Raw genomic sequence first — 16,862 nt, 5'->3', positions numbered from 1 at the left:
CTGCCCCTGGATCCCTGGCAGTGCCCAAGGCCAGGCTGGATGGGGCTGGGAGCAGCCTGGGACAGTGGGAGGTGTCCCTGCCATGGCAGAGGTATAGCCAGACAAGCTTCATGACCCTTCCAACCCAAACCATTCCAGAATTCTGTGATTCCCTCCTGCTCTAACCCAGCCTAGGACGTGGGGAGGGTGACTGCAGCACTAATAAAATCTCCACACTGACCTGATTTCCCATGGCCTCGCCCTGCGGATTCAATCCAGACAAAAAGTGCTTCCTGCAGCCGCTGCCAAAGGACCCTCTTATCTCCATTGCCGAGGAGCTGCTTCTACCTCAGCCCCAGGGCGTTCACGGCCCTGAGCCTTCATCTCTAAATAAATCCTGAGCCAAAGGCTCCTTTTTTTCCCCTCTTTGTTGTCATAAACCAGCTCATTGCTACTTCCAAGTCTCAATCCCTGCCCAGACACGATCTCGTTTTACTTTCAAGTCCTCAGCCTGGCTCGAATTCACAGAAGGGAGAGGAAATCCACACCGAAATCCACGTCACCCCGGCAGGAAATCATTCCTTGGGACACTGTAAATAAAGCACACAAAGAGATGCAGCGGGGTGTGCTGTGAGCGCCCCTCGCTCTGCCCCAGGGCACCTCACCAGCCACAGCTCCCCCCAGGCAGGAATTCAGCCTGGAAAAAAAGAGAGAAACAAAACAGAAACCTCTTTCCTACAGCACAAAGGATTCACGGAGCCGTGGGATGCTCCTTAAACCCTCAGGAAAGCATTGATGCTGGGGCGCTGTGAGCGAGCAGGAGGCTCAGCTCATCCCTTGAGGAATCCCGGATGGTTTGGGTGGGACGGACCTTTAAAGGCCAATTTAGTGCAATCCCATCCCAGCTGCGCTGCTCCCAGCCCCTTTTCCGCGGCCCCACGGAGAGCCCAGGGGAAAGAAGGGGATTTCTCTCCTTTCCCGGTCAGCCCGTGGCTCCCCGCAGCAGCGGGGCCGTTCCCCCGGTTCCCTCCCGGTCCCGCAGCCCCGGCTCTGCCCGCGGGCTGAGCGCCAGGGAAGCGCTCAGCCGGGCCTCCCGCACCGCTCACACACGCCTTTCTTCTCCTTTTATTCCCCCGTGAGACTAGCTGGAGACCTCGGGAAGGAAGAATTCCACATTGAAAGAAAATACCTCATTTTGTGTCCTGTTCAAACTCCCTGAACTAGTCCACAAAACTAAGGAATCAGACTGGTTTGGGTTGGGACCTTAAAGATCAGCTCAAAGTCGGCTCCCTCCAGTCCCATCCTGCCCTTCCAGCATCCCACTGCCTTGCCCCAGAGAGGTCCCCAAAGTCATGGGCCATAAATGGGATATTGCAACCCCCTCTCAGTCTTTCTGGGCCACTCATCCAGTGGATGGACCTCCCTAGCTCCATCCATCCTGCATCCCTGTCTGTCTGCCCAAGAGAGCCGCAGGGCTCCTGGAGTGAAGCAATGGAAGAGCAAGAACTGGGCAAAGCCCTCCTCGGGAGCTGGAAGTTTGGCACCGTGTGGACCCCAGATCCTGCCAGCACACAAAGTGAGCCTGGCCCTGCTGGGCTTTTCCTGCCCTTCCCACTCCCACCCTCCTGGACTGGACTTTGTCCGGACAGCATCCCCAGGAAACCTCTCCCACGGTAAAAAACCATCCATGGGACAGACAGCAGCAGCTGAGGAGAGCCAGGAGCTGCTGGGCAGGTGTTTGCTGCCCAGGGCTCCCATCTCCATTTGGCAGAGCAGCTGCAATTCCCTGTGACAGCTGCTCCCTGCCCTCCTTCCCCAGGAGCAGCTGGAATGAACCACCAGCCAGCTGCGATGGTCCATCTGGGAGAACCTTGCACACGGGTTTTGCTTTTGGCACCTTACCTTTGCACTGGGCTGCTGCAGCCTTCCCACAAGGAGAGGAATCCTCTCATGGATCATAGATCTAATTGAAGCAGGATCACATTTCCCAAGCTGGGACCCTCCTGAGGATGGTAAGGTGAGCAGAAAATTGAAAAGCTTTGTGTTCCTGGTATCCCAGGTATCACAGGAAGAGAAGCATACAGGACAGGCATTCCCAGAAAAGGAGCTCCCAGGAGATTGGGAGAAGGCAACTTCTTCCCTGAACACAGCCCCAGCTCCCAGGAGCATCCACCTGCCCTCCAAACAGAACAAAAAAGGGCATTTAAAGGCAAAGCTGCTGCTGGCACGGGCTGAGGTAAAACATGAAGAATTCCAACCATCTCCTGCTGCACAAAACCACCACAGACCACTCCAGGCATTTATTTTCCAAGCAGAAAGAACTGGATCCATCAGTGACATCTCAGGGTGAAGCAGCTTTGAGCTGTACAAGGATTGAGACATCAGGTGGAAGCAGCAGAGCAGAGACTGGCTGCTGGATGGCTTTGGAAGATCAAGAATCTGGCTTCTGCTCCTTGGAAAGACAAGGAATTTGTTTGTATCGGAGAGATTTTGAGAGGGACGCAGCCAAGTCAAGCCAGAAGTCCCCACTCCCCACAGACATGAAACTGAGGCCAGGATGAAGAGATCAGTCTCCCAAATCCAGAAGCCTCCCAGATTCCATTAAATGGGCACAGTTTTATTAACAGGAAAATCATTAGGTCAGCACTGGACAGGGACTGAGGAGCACAGGGGGCTGTGGTGGAAGGGGTTTCTTGCATAGTTGTTGGCTAAAGGAGACCTGGGAATTCCCTGCTGGGAATCCTCCAGCTGGGATGCAGGGACAGGAGGGAGCATCTGTGTCCCAGGCATTGGGCTCTCCAGTGGGACAGGATGAGGAGGAGGCCACCTGTGCCATGTCCAACACCACCGGGGTTTGGGGAAGGGCAGGAATTTAGGATTCAGCCTCTGGCATTTTAGTGACATGCCCTGGGGAAATCAAGGAGGAGGAATCCTTGGGAACAGATCAGAGAAAAGGAGCAGGATGGGAAGACACCTGTGAACTCTTCCTACCTCCTCCTTGGGGTTCTCCTGACAAGGAAGTGGCAGAGTAATTAATACATTCACTAATTAATCAAAACCAACATCTTCCCCATTAGAAACTGCGCCAAATTTTAAGGAGATCTGATTGGGGCGGGAGGGGACGACTGGACATGTGTGGTTTGCTGGGGATTTTTTTTCCTTCTTTCAGCCAAAAAGCCTCAGCCAGACAAATTTTTTTTTCTATCCCCTATTTTTGCTTCCCAAGGTTGTGATTTTTCCCAAGTGGACAACTGGGACCCTGAGCTCAGCCCTGTCCCTCTGCCACCACCTGAATGCTGTGTGCAAAACCATCCTGCTCCTTCCACACCTCTGGAAGTGCACAAATACCTTGGCTTTTCCTCCCCATGTTCGTAACAGCAGTTCCAACAAAAGAAGAGGAGGAAATACAATTCTCTAACATTTTGCTTTTACTCCTTCATGGAATCTTTCCAATGCAACTTCACAAAAGCAATGTAAATAAAGTCTCTTTTTTTCTTCTAAAAAGAAGATCATGTTCCACAGATTCCGTAGTGCAATTCATTATCTGGTAGAAAAAAACTATCTTCTTCAGCTCCATGGAGGAAAATGCTGGAAACAGTTCCATGGTATCAATAAAAATAGGAAAGTCTACCCAGGATGGGCTAGAATGTTCCAGGTATGTGGGACACACAATCCCTACAGTCTGCCTCTAGTTGAAGAGGATGGAATCAGGGTCCTGGTTGGCCATCTGTGCAATGTGCTTTAGTACATCCTTTTTGGTAATGATCCCCAGCAGCTTCCTGGAAAATGAAAAAACGCTTTTAATGCGCCAACACCATCAGAAGGGACCCCAGCAGGGCTGCTTGAGCCCCTTGCAGCTGCTGAAGAGCCTTTTGGGATTCCAAGTGACACCCCACAGAAAGTACTGCACCCTCTGAGGGTGGTAAAGCACTGACACAGGCTCTCAGAGCAGCTGTGACTGCCCCATCCCTGGCAGTGTCCCAGGCCAGGTTGGACAGGGCTTGGAGCTGGGCTTTCACAGGTGCCTTTGCCAGGCAAGAACTGCTCCAGTATCCAGCCCCAGCTGGATTCCAGTCCCCTCTGCCCTGGGAGCAGAGCAGTTCTGACCCCAGGCCCCAGGGCTCCTACCCATTGTGAGTGACCAGGCACTGGCGCAGTCCCAGCTTGCGGAAAATGTCCACCACGATCTCCATGGGCGTCTCGTCTGTCACCGTGAAGGGACTGAGGTCCAGGATGCTCCTGAGCTTCAGCACAGACGGGGAGCTCGGAGGCAGGGGGGGACAGTAGTCAGTGAAACAAATAACTGAGGTGCTCACGATCCCATCCTGCTTCTTCCGGGCGTTTTCTGCAAAGAGAAGTATCTGAATCAGTATCAGCACTCTTTTCCAAACAGAGGAGTGTTCCCATTCCTCAGCTCACATTTAATGGCCTTAGAAGTCCTTTTCTTCCCTTTGTCAGAGCTGTTCCCACCCAAGAAGGGTATGATGGATTTCCAGCCTTTCTTCTAAGGGAATCATGGAATCATTAAGGTTGGATAAGATCCTTAAGACCATCCAGTCCAACTGCTGACCGGCACCACCACCATGGTCACCACGAACCCATGTCCTAAAGTGCCACATCCACACTTTTTTTTGAACACTTCCAGGGATGGTGACTTCAGGACAGTCTCTGCCAGGACTGGACAACCCTTTCCATGAAAAAAAATTTCCCCAATATCCACCCTAAACCTCACCTGGGTACAACTTCAGGTCTTGTCCTGCCACTCGTTACCTGGGAAAACCTCCAAGATCTCCCAAGTTCCACTCCAGGACCAGCACATCAGTTTTGCCCAAAGCCAAACTGATTGTTGCATCTCACTGTTCTCTGGTCAGGCAAATACAAGTTCTGGAGACCTTTTAACTTTCCAGTTTTTAGACGAGGTAAATAAAATGCGTTGTACTTTTATGACTCACTGATTTGGGTCCCATGCAGAGCAGCTGAAGGACTATTTTTAAGCATTCAAGGACTGGCACAGGCTCCATGGACATCATCAGGGTGAGGAATGGAAAACAAGTCAAGTACTGGCCATCCCTCAGACCTTCACAGAGGTACTGTGGGTACCTGCCACACTACAATCTGGTATCAGCATTCCAAGGCTTCCTGGGAAGGGCCAGGTCTGGCAGCCCAAACACCAGGCTGGATGTTCAGAATACTTCAGAATATTTGGGATATGTGATCATGAAAACCCAAATCCCATCCTGTGCCTCACTGTGCACAGCTTGGGGACAGGACCATTCTTAATGAATCCCTGGAGATTCCAAGGAACCTAAGTGAAGAAATTCATGTGTGCCACAGAAGGCAGGCAATGCACAAAATATCCTGATGTCCTGGTTCCTGTATTTTATTCCATACTGTCCCAGACAAGCAGTGACAGGACAAGAGGACAGTCTCAGGCTGTGCCAGGGGAGGTTCAGGTTGGACATCAGCAGGAATTTTTTCACAAGAAAGCTTGCTAACATTGGAAGAGGCTGTCCAGGGAGCTTGAGTCCCTATCCCAGGAGGTGTCCAGGGAAGGCCTGGATGTGGCACTCAGTGCTCTGGGCTAGTGACAAGGTGGGGATCGGACACAAGTTGGACTCAGTGATCCTGGAGGGCATTTCCAACCTAAATGATCCTGTAACAAGCCACCCGGTCCTTCACATCCAAGGTAAGCAGAGCCCACCCACACTGCTCAGGGATCACCAGCTGGCCCAGCCACCAGCACCAGGAGTGTGTGACCTGCCCAGGTCAGTGACAGCTGGCATTAATGCCAGCACCTTCACCCGGGCAGTGCCACCCCTTACCAATGGAAATGATGAGGTCTCTCCTGAGGACAAACCCCACCAGGCGCTGGGACGTGCGGGACACCACCACGGGGTAGCCGCTGTAGGTGGTGCTGCTGACGATGGTCTCCACATCCTCCACGCTCATGGAGTCCTGCGTGATGACCGTCAGGGGAGGGTCGTTCTTGCGCGGCCGCATCACGTCCATGGCCCGTGTCTTGTGCGAGAACTCCTCCTTGGCCTCCAGGAAGGGGTACCCGTTCAGGCGGATGTGGGCGTCGTAAATCCCCTCCCGGCCGATGGCGTCGGCCACCCACTTGCTGGTCATGGCTGCTGCCATCAGGGGCACGATGTACTCCAGCCCCCCGGTGAGCTCGAACATGATGACCACCAGCGACACGGTCATCCGGGTCACCCCCCCTGCCAACACAGCACGGCTCGGGTCACCCTGGCACAGTGGCACACCAGTCCCCACCTCGAGAGCAGGGTGGTGCCAGCACAGCTGGACTGCCCCGTTCGGCAGCACCAAACGCAATCAGAACAGCACCAAAACTCTGGCCCTGCCGCAGCAGCAGGCCCTGGCACGGAGCTCAGGGTCTCTGCAGGGTTTTGTCTTGCATGTTTTAATTATGCTTTTGAGATTCAAGTCCTAAAACTACTCCCAGATATTTTACAGGAGGTTTGTTCCAATATCCTTTCCCCAAAGGGGCACAGACCATTCAGTGCTGCCCAGCAGCAAATAGAACCATTAATGAAGTCAAAGTGTATTTATCTTCCACCAATTACATGCAAACAATTCCAGAAGGGTCTGGGTTTGAAGGAAGCTTGAAGTCTATCTCATTCCAACCCCTGTCACAGGCAAGGACACCTCCCACCAGACTGGGTTGCTCAAAAAAGGTGTATCCCCTCTAAAAAGGCCAAAGATGGGGTTTGTTGGCATGTTTTTAGAGGAGAGTTTCTCCCCATAAAATAGTCCATTAGGACTCCTGTACTATTCCATGGATGAGGGCACTGGGAATTGTGAAAGTGAAGTTCAGTCACATGCACCCAGTCTCTCCAACTCGGCCAAGAGGAAGAAGTGTTACCAAAAAACAGAGCACTTAAAAGCAGAATTGCATCACAAGATTTAAGGCCAGAACAGGAAGTAAAATGAATTAAAACCCCACAGGAAAACTCAAGTCCCTGGGCAGCCTCAACTATTCTGGCTCCCACTCAGGAGCTCCCCCCTGCAGCTGCCGTGCCCAGCACTGGCTGGAGATGGCAAAAGAACACCAGCAGGGTGAGGAACACATGGCACATTCTGTTACAGCATTTCCTGGGGTTCCTGAGGTGACACCAGCTCTGATGGTCGGCCACAACCACAGCTCTTCAGCCACAGAATCACTACAGGTGGAATGAGATCGTCTTTAAGGTCCCTCCCAGCCCAAACCATTCTGTGGTTCCATGATTAAGGCAGGGGTAACCTCTAAGATCAGGGAGTCCAGCCATTCACCCACCAGACCACCTCTTGACGTGGCCAACCAAGGCCCAGCCCCAGCTTACCCAGACAGGCAGCGGCGCCCACCATGGCATAGAGGCCAGGGGTGATGCAGTCGGCCCCCTGGCTGCACCAGCCGCTGAAGATGGGCCAGTCATGGTGGTAGAAGGCCAGCTGCTCCACGGCCACCCCCAGCAGCCGGCCCGCGATGGCCCCCACGGCCATGCTGGGGATGAAGAGCCCCGAGGGCACCTGTGGGAACACGGGGCAGTGAGCAGCAGAGCCCAGGGACTGCACAGAGGAGTAGTGGAACCTCAAACCAGAGTGAGGCAGAGGCTTTGATGGAGCTGAGATGGAAGGAACGTTTGAAAAGTCATCTAGTCCAACCCCCCTGCAATGAGCAGGGACATAAAAACTGTCCATCAGCTCCATCCACTGCAGGAAAGCTCACACCTGGCAACTACACCTGCAGCTCCAGAGGCTGCACCAAACACCTTCCAAACCCTCTGAGCGAGAACGGCTCCAATTATGCATTAACAAATTAAAACACTGATTGCTTTGCAATTAGCTCTTTCATCTAAATAGCATATTTGTCAAAAAAGCTTGAGGCAGGACAATTTAGGAGCATTCTGTATCTGGAAAATAGGAGGTGGAGCCCTGAGGCACCAGTTTTGTGACTGCATTTGGTGCCCACAGTCAGGCTGGAAGGTTTCTACTGCCCTCAGATCCAAGCAGCAGGACAAACAACTGCAGTCTGTCCCTTTCTGACAGAGCTTGGGGGACACACGTCTGGTTAGGGAGGAAATAAAACTTTAAGGGTCCTGAAGAGCATGGGAAGGACATGAGCTCCTTTACAGGCAACCCTCACCTTCATGCCAAAGGTGAAGATGGTGATGAAGACCTTCATGATGAGGGCCAGTGCCAGCTGCCACATGGCCGTGTACACGCCGGGGCCGGCGGCGCGGTCGGGCAGATCGTCCCCCTTGGTGCTGTTGAAATCGTTCACATACTCGCAGAGCTTGGACGAGTCCAAAATCCCACAGTCGTTGAAGAGCTCCGAGATCAGCTCGCTGGTGCTCATCCTGGTGTACTCGTTGGGGAAGGCCAGGATGGCCGTGATGGCCGTCACCACGAACACCTCCAGAACCGGGTACTTGCCCAGATGCGTCGTCTTGCGCCGCCTGCACCAGGCAATGTTGCTGCGGATGAAGAAAGCTCCCCAGAGCCCACCAAATATTCCCAGCAGGATGAAGGGCACCAGCTCCAGCAGATGCCATGGCATGTGGAACTCCACGTAGAAGAGCACGAGGCGGCTGTTGCCAAAGGGGTTGATGGAGCGCAGGGTGAAGGCAGCGACCAGCGCAGCGAAGAAGGAGCGCCAGAGGGTCTTCAGGGGGAAGTAGTAACTCACCTGAAGAGGAGAACAAAGTACATTTGGTCACTTTGAACACTTAGCACGACCCCACTGCAGGGAATAAAGCCAGGACAGAGATCCATGAGCACTGGCTCATTCCCTGCTCTCCAGCCAAGCACCCCAGGCTTGCTCTGGAGCTCCAGTTCAATGAGGACTTCAGTGAGTGGGATGCGTCCTGGCCTGCAGCACGTGCATGTGTCCTCTGTAATCCCTGGAGCAACTCACTTGGGTAATAAAACCTGTTACACATCAGCCATGAGCTGAATTGAGAGAATTCTGTGGCTCTACAAGGTCCAAAGTACCAAACAGCTGTGCCTGCCATCATTGCCACCAACTAGTGCTCAGCTGAGCAAGTCCATCCCTGCCTTCCTCTGAAATCCATTCCAGCCTCCTCTGAAATCCATCCTGGTACTCCCCTGAGCTAAACAGCAATGGTCCTTTCACATCCAGATCAACAGATTAAGGATTAGGTGGTCCCTGGGAAGAAGAGGATTGATAAACCAGAGAAGTTTGTTCCCATGTGTAAATGAAGAAGGGATCACAAGTGACCTCACCCCTGATAAACCACAGTTGTACTAATTACCAAAGAAGAAGAACAGCCTTGCCCTTAATGGGTTGAAGCTGCGACTAATTAGGATAAGTATGATAAAAGGGGTGGGTTGGGCAGTCAGGGAGAGCCTGGAGGAAGAGGAGCTACAGGAAGAAGTCCTTGAGGAGATAGAGGAGCCCTGAGGAAGAATAAAACAAGGAAGAGAGTTGCTGCTGCAAAAGATCTGCTGTGAGATCAGTCTGGGTCTGACAGACTTAGAGCCTGCAGTCATAGTGGAGCTAGGTAAAAGCCTGTGGTCAGAGGCAGCAAGGAAATACTTGCAGTCATATTCCAGCAGGAAATAGCCAGCAATCAGTCTGTCAGAGAAGCCAACGGCAGAAGTTTGCTGTAGCCAGAGTCAGGATGGCTAAGCTGTAAAGAAGAATAAACTGGGACCCTTTTCATGCTGTTAAATGAGAGCCTGTGTCTTGGCTCATTTCTACCCCCTAACGAGAGGTCTGCTGCAACACCCAGGTACCCTGGGACATAGCTGTCAGGAGAGTGGACAAGGGAAAATGGCCTCAAGCTGTGCCAGGGGAGGGTCAGGTTTTACATCAGGAGGAATTTCTCCATGGGCTGTGTTTCTAACCCACAGCATTCCGAGGTTACCTCCTCCAAGCTGAAGAGCACTCCTCCAATGGGAGCTCCAAAAGCCACAGACACACCGGCGGCAGCAGCTGCTGACAGCACCTGAGGGACAGACAGAGGCACTCAGACTTCTCAGCCCTCCTAACCACCCACCTTTTTTGGTTTGTCTTCACTTAAATTTGCACAATATTTATCTACAGCACAGTCAGCTAGGTCAGACCTACTTTAAGACAGCAGGGAAAAGGTGTGGAGTGAGCAAATTCCACAAGAAGGAGCTCCAAAAAAATCAGTCAGCATAACAGGACCATTTACCCCAAAACAGAACCATTTACCTTCAGCCCCAGAGCCCCAAGCCCACCTGACCTCCCCAGGCTGGTGTCCCCACGCACCTCCCTGCGCTTGGCCTCGTTCTTGCGGTACTTGGTGAAGAGGTGGCACAGGATGTTCCCACAGCAGCAGGCCACGTGGACCAGGGGCCCCTCCTTGCCCAGGCTCAGCCCCGAGGACACGGCCAGCACCAGGGTGATGGTTTTGATGACCAGCGTCCACTTGCCCAGGTAGCCTCTAATGATGAAACCACTTAAGATAGTTTTGATCTGGAAGTCAAGCACACAAAGCTCTACAGGCTTTCATTCAAGCCCTGGTCAGAGCTCCTGATTTACTGAATGTTCCCAATCCTGCCCTTTCCTACAGCTTTCAAGAGTGCCCCTGAGCTATCAAAAGTGAGAGTCCATAAGAATATCTCTCCACACAAAGGCAAGAGCAGCCATCTGAGTCCTTCCCTGAGGGCCACTATCCCTGCTGGAGGAACACCTAAGCAGTACCTCCTGCAGCAACAAGAAAACATCTCATTTTCCAAGGGACTGCATGGAGACTTTAGTATTAGACACGTTTCAAACAGCTTGGAAAAACACCTACATATGAAGCCATCATCTAAAGTGGAATATCTTATTCCATAACATGTGTAAATTTTGGGTGGTGGATCCCTATGCCACCTGAAGAACAACCCACTCTTGTTCTCACTCACCTCTGGGATCCCTGAGCCACAGGCATAGGGAGCAAAGCCCTTCACCAGGAGCACAGCAAGGAGGGAGAACATCAAGGCCCAGATAACGTACATTAAGTAGTTGAGGATATATGCAAAGGCCCCCTGAAACACAGAGGAAATTGCCAAAATCAGATGGTTTCAACTGGTTTCAACTGCAACCACATCAGACCTGGGCACTGAAGTGAGCACAGGGAATCAGCAGGACACCACAGAGTTATCAGCTAAAAATGGAGAGACCTGCCCTAAGTCTGATATTTCAAGGCCGAGTTCCATTTGCTGGGTTAGCAATCATGACATTCCCCAGAACAGGCAAAATACCCTCCAACAGCACATCCTGGACACACCAGTGGCACACTGCACCTGTACATGTGGCAGTGTTTTGCCTTCCACATCCCCTCCAAGGACAGCACCCACATAAGCTGTTTATTGACACCCCTTTAGGGCCCCAACAATGAACCACTGAACCACCCAGAGCTTGGAATCCTGGCATCCACATCACCCCACGGATGCTACAGGCTGGGCAAACAGGGAATTCAGCAGTAAAAGCAGTTCCAGGTGCCCATCACCTCTCCATGGCCCAGGATCAGCTGGGACCAGCTTTTCCACTCAGGACACTTGTCCCTGTCGGTGAAGGTGGTGTTGGATTTCCAGCAGCAGTGCTCATGGTTGAACCAGAACCCTGCCAAACACACTCCTTCCTTCAGATCTGTCATCCAGTGGGCAGAGATGTCAATCAGACCTGCCAAGGAACCTGGTTTAAAAGGAAAAAAAACCAAAATCATTTAATGAGCAGACTAAAACACCTGAAGGTCACAGTCTGCCCCACCAGTTTTGGACTCACCTCCCAACACATAGAGCAGTGTGGTATTTCTGCCTACAACTCACTTTTATTCTATGGAGAACTAAATGAGAGGATTTGCCTAGTTTTAAATAATTTCAATATATTGAAAAGAGCAAGTCGGGAAACAGAGCGTGGCTGATGATGTTTCAAAGGTTGACTGTGTCCAAACCCCCCCCCTGCATCACCAGCAATTAATTCTTCTCAGTCACTGTTTGTTAAATACAGCACAGCAGCAGTGGCAGGGCAGAGAGGGATGTCCCACATTCCTGGGGGACTCAGACAAAATGTGTCACCAAGATCCAGGAGCTGCACCACCAACAGTAACACTTTGACAGGAATAACTCTGAATTTAGAGAAAACATTTCCAACCCTAATTTAAAAAAAGAAAAATAAAGGAGGGGAAAGTTACAACTGTGCCAAGTAAAACAAGGCAAGCAGAGCCAGCACAGAAGGGAAGTCAGATTTTAAGGGGAATCTTCAAGTCACTTTTGTTAATAACTCCTCCAATCCCAAAACCCCCACATCAAGGCAGAGGCCAGGGACCTCTGATCCACAGAAGCAAGTGGCAGCACAAGCTCCAGAGGCTGCAATAAACATGCAGCAAATCCCCCAGTTAATGACCAACTGGCCAGCAGCCTTCCTGGGTAAACATTAACACAAGATTTCACTCCATCCCTCGTGACAGATGCTTACTGCTTCCTATCGGGAAGATTTGTATCCAAGTGATTTATTTCTGCTGCCCTGGGGCCAAAGTTTGCTTCTAAGTAATATAAAAGGTCTCAGCCAGCTGAATTCTGAAAGACACCTGATTTCCAAGCAATACCTCTCCCTTTTTATATCTAAGTATAGATGGAAAAACCTCAAAAAATAAGAAATTCTTGCTGGCAACCCTTGGCATTAATCCCTTCAGTACCCATGAGGAGCATTCAGCACAAACATTTCCAGTGTTTCAATCAGCTCTGCTTTAATGAATGTTTTTTATTCATTTCAGAGTTCTATGCCAGCAGCAGACCCAGAGCAGCATCCAGGACATCTCTCAGCCTCAGTTCTGTATTTTGGTTGCACAAACATAGGCTGAAAGCACTTAAAAATAATTCCCTGTGAATATACAAGGCAGCAGCAGAAGTCAGCACAAGTCCTCACTCCAAAATCCTACTGCTCCAAGGATCAGGCAGGCCTTGGGGAGGAATGGAGCCTGATGCTGCAGTGCAGGAATTAGTTTTACCTGGAGGTTTGCCCTCACCTGCCAACAATCCAATAAGGAGCATCAACAGCCAGCCAGAGAAGGCGTCGCTCACGCTGTGCAGCAGGGCCCAGGTGGACTCTTTGCTTCTGTTGGTGATCTGGGAAAGGGTTTGCAGAAAGAAACAAAAACCTGTGAGGACTCTGATCCACTGTGGTGTAAATGCTCTAAAACTACTTGGTGACACCGTGACTGTGCTTTGAGGAGGGAGAGAAAAAGCACCTGACAGTGGCTGCTCCTACGGCTGCTGCAGCTCAGGGTGTGGGCAGGGGAATGGATCAAGGATCATGGAATCACAGCATGGATTGGGTGGGAAGGGACCTTAAAGATCACTCAGTACCACCCCCTGTCGTGGGCAGGGACACCTTCCACTATCCCAAGCTCCATCCAACCTGGCCTGGAACACTTGCAAGGATGGGGCAGCCACAGCTTCTGTGGGCACCTGTGCCAGAGTCTGAACGATATGGACAGAGATTGGGGTCGCAGATTTAATGCCAGCAGAGAGGAATGGTCCAGCTGGGAAGTGGGCACTGGTGGCACTGGGAAGTGGGGCTCAGCCCTGTCCTAGAAGCCCAGGATGGCTGAGGCCTGTCAGTCTCACTGCTCCTGACAGGCAGACAAAGGATGACAGAACAGCCATTGTGTGCCCAGCTGCCTCTCCCAAGGGAAACATTCCAGCTCACCACTGTTATTCCCTGTGATGCAGCAAGGCAGGAGCAGGCTGGGGACATGGGTGTTTAGCTAAAACCCCCCTTGCATTCTGAACAGATTCATTTAATTGCAGAGTGCTGAAGTCCTGGGAAGGAATTCTGGAAGAATTGAACTCTGTCTCCTCAAACAAAAAAATTCCAATAGAAAGAGCACCATTCCCCAGTGCAAATGTGAGAGCAGAAAACCAGGCTGGTTCTGTTCTCCAAGCTCCCATTTGGAATAAATCAAAGCCTTCAGGAGAGAAGCAGCAACCAAAAAACTACAACATGTTGGATTTAGTGCTGTTTTTCCTCAAACTGAACTCCCAGCCCCCATCCTAAGGGCAATCCCTCCATCCCAGGGGTCTCCAAGAAGAGCCTCCCTACCCCAGCAAGAGTCACACATTCATTCTCCTGCACTCAGAGCCAGCGAGGAGGAGGAGGAATTTTTACCTCCCTGTGCCTGTCTCGATCTCTGGACTTCTCTCGCACCCAGTCTATGGTGTTAAAATCTTCGTAGGTGCCCACACCAGGAAGAGGCTCCTCCAGGAAATCCATCATGGTGCTCGTGCCGTTCATCCCTCCTCCATTATATGAGGAGAAACCTGGTGGGGGAGGAAGGGGGAAAATTGAGCATTTCTTAGTTTTTCCTCTTTTTATAAAAAAACCAAAACTCGTATAGGAGGAAAACCAAAGATTTCAATGGAAATAAAGAGCTACTGAGGTGATGTTCCCAGGTGATCTGTGCCAGGCACACCCTCCCCAGCTTCAGCAGATCACCTGGAGATGGGGTTGCTCCTGGAAATGACTGTTCAGAGCAAAGTAGATCACCACCAGCATCTAGATGGTGCCTTTTCCCCAAATCCAGAACTCGCCACGAGGATATTTTGCTATGTGAGGCAAGGAGATGGGAGATGGAGAGCAGAAAAGGAATATATAAGATTTCCAACAGAGCTGAAGGGTATCCCAGGTGGATCTGGCAAGGATGAGAGCAGGATGGACAGGAAAGCATAGATGGGAGCAGGGATACAGGGAAAGCAAAGCAGCCAATGGGGCCTGGAAATCAGAAAGTGGTACCAAATGGGGGCTTGGCAAAACACCAAACTGGGACTTGCAGCCTCCCTCAGGTGAGAACTCAGCCAAACCACTGGGCCTCCAGTTTAACCTGCTCCAGCCCATGGAAAAAATGCTTAGCTTGGGTGTACATTCCCAAAATTCTGGTTCTGGAAGACACTGAGCGTTTGCAGTCATTCAGAGAGAAAAACAGAAGAGCAAAAATTAAAACCCAGCCAAAACTGGAAGGTGGGGGGAAGAGGAGGGTTAAAACTCCCAGACAGAAGGATAATGGTTGATACTTGAGCATATTTAGCTTGCAGATATCATGGGGGCAAAGGTGTCTCTAAATGGGAAAAATAAGGAATTTAAAGAGCTGCCCTCTGCCCCATCACCTGAAGCAGGAAGGGAAAAGAGCTGTGAAGTCTTCTCAAACCCATCTCCCAGATTGCCACAGCTGCAGGAAAACAAGATGAGTCATGTACAGAACTGACAACCACCACAAAATAACCCACTTAAAACAGCTCCTTCACTTCACCTGAAACAAATAAAAAAAAGGTGGAGTTCTGCAGAGCTCTTCCAAATGCTGAGTGCACAGGCTGTGAGACCCAACTGCACTGCAAGGAAAATGAGGCACATTTTCCGTGAGGAATCCCTGGTTCTAACAGCATTTTTGAGACCAGAAGCTTGGAAATGCAAAATTAGTATTAAGGCTTCCAGAGATTTCCCCAAGGAAATATCCCTGCAGGAAATCTTAGATGCTGCTCTCTAAATCTGATGGATCAGAACCTCCTGGAATAAACCATCCTGACAGCAACATGAGCAAGGGGAGAACATGGAACACTGAAGTGCCTGGAACTCCTCCTGGCACCTGGCTGGTGCTGCTCCAAGGACATGAGAGCTACCTGGCACAGGTATCCAGGGAACAAACAGAGGCCTCGTCCTGGCCACCCAAACAAATCCCACCTGCAGCCCACAGCAGGAGCTGGGTTTGCTCCCACAGGAATGACCACCTCTTCCAGAAGCACCCCAATCATCTCTGACTCTGTGCTGCAGACAGCAGACTCTCTCTGGTTATTCCCTTTTTTTTTTTTTTTTTTTTTTGCCTAGGCACCAAATCTTTCCTAAAGATAAAAGATAGAGCTGTCCTAAAGAAAAGTGTTAATGAAGGAGAGTTAACTAAGCTGATAGAACACCCTGAGAAGTATTTTCTGCAATTTTTTCTGCAAGAAGATGAGATCAGGCACATTCCATGCTCACTCTCCTGGAATAACAGGGGACTTTGAGCTGTCCTGGGAACACTCTCCCAGCTCAAAGGTTGCCCTGGAGCACCAGGAACCAGACCCTGAGGCACAATGCAAGCACAGAGCTGCAATGACAGAGGGGCTGCAAGTCCTGGTACCCCCAGTAAGACCCTGATGGCACCTGCAGGATCCCTCAGGCACAGCCCCTGTGAGCCCATCCACAGCCCCAGTGAGCCCACGGGCAGATGGGATGGGCTGATCCCACTCCAGACCAGGCAGGTGCAGGTGGGAGCCTGATCCTGCTCTCCAGGATCCCTGCTCAGCCCAGCCTGCCCTCCTACACCACCACGATTTCTATTCCCAAAGGAGAATCTCGAGGTCTCCAGCTACACACAATTGTTTATTTGACAGATGATAATGAGAAAACATCTTTATATTTTTTTTCAGGGGTAATCTAGAACTATGAAATGGCTGACAGCCATAAATATTTATAAAGATCATGTTTCCTGCCTCAGCTTGCTGCAAATCAAGGCTCCTAGGATTCCCAGATAGGAATAAAGGAGGAAAATGAGTTCCGTGATGCCCTGCCAAAACACTTCCAAGATGATTGCACAGATCTCCCTGCTTATAACATCCAGATTTCCAAATCAGAGACAGTGAGTGAAAAGTGACCCTGTTACAGCTCATTTCAAACAGATTTCTCAGTGTTCTGATCACTCCCCGGAAGGGGTTAATTAACGCTCCACTTCAGACCCTGCCAGGCTTAGGAAAACCAGGCTGCACTTGGTGAAGTTCCAGGCTGTGCCATGTGCCACCCTACAAAAAACCACAGCGTTTGCTGACTGTCCTGCCAGTGGCAAGGGGACAGCCACGGCACCTGGACAGCTCTGTGGCTG

The 16,862-nt window shown here is 51.1% G+C and overlaps 1 protein-coding gene across 5 annotated transcripts in view; it reads right to left on the bottom strand.

Annotated features, from left to right (window-relative positions):
• Nucleotides 1–2,244: 2,244 nt before the first annotated feature.
• Nucleotides 2,245–16,862, bottom strand: part of LOC110477961 (H(+)/Cl(-) exchange transporter 5) — a 34,593-nt gene continuing 19,975 nt past the window's right edge. For all 5 annotated transcript variants that reach the window (XM_085570749.1, XM_021544226.3, XM_085570751.1 and 2 more), the window contains 11 exons: nucleotides 14,123–14,274; nucleotides 12,981–13,080; nucleotides 11,463–11,647; nucleotides 10,876–10,998; nucleotides 10,238–10,444; nucleotides 9,870–9,950; nucleotides 8,126–8,668; nucleotides 7,323–7,509; nucleotides 5,802–6,200; nucleotides 4,108–4,324; nucleotides 2,245–3,758 (listed from right to left, as the gene is read on the bottom strand). In XM_085570749.1, coding sequence (XP_085426875.1) covers nucleotides 3,668–3,758; nucleotides 4,108–4,324; nucleotides 5,802–6,200; nucleotides 7,323–7,509; nucleotides 8,126–8,668; nucleotides 9,870–9,950; nucleotides 10,238–10,444; nucleotides 10,876–10,998; nucleotides 11,463–11,647; nucleotides 12,981–13,080; nucleotides 14,123–14,274 — 2,285 coding nt within the window. In that variant the 3' untranslated portion in view covers nucleotides 2,245–3,667. The remainder of the gene's footprint in view (nucleotides 3,759–4,107; nucleotides 4,325–5,801; nucleotides 6,201–7,322; nucleotides 7,510–8,125; nucleotides 8,669–9,869; nucleotides 9,951–10,237; nucleotides 10,445–10,875; nucleotides 10,999–11,462; nucleotides 11,648–12,980; nucleotides 13,081–14,122; nucleotides 14,275–16,862) is intronic.

The sequence above is a fragment of the Lonchura striata genome, chromosome 4A (genome assembly GCF_050655825.1).
Source record: "Lonchura striata isolate lonStrDom1 chromosome 4A, ASM5065582v1, whole genome shotgun sequence".
In the NCBI taxonomy this organism is placed as follows: domain Eukaryota; kingdom Metazoa; phylum Chordata; class Aves; order Passeriformes; family Estrildidae; genus Lonchura; species Lonchura striata.
This window is presented reverse-complemented; position numbering and strand designations above follow the sequence as displayed.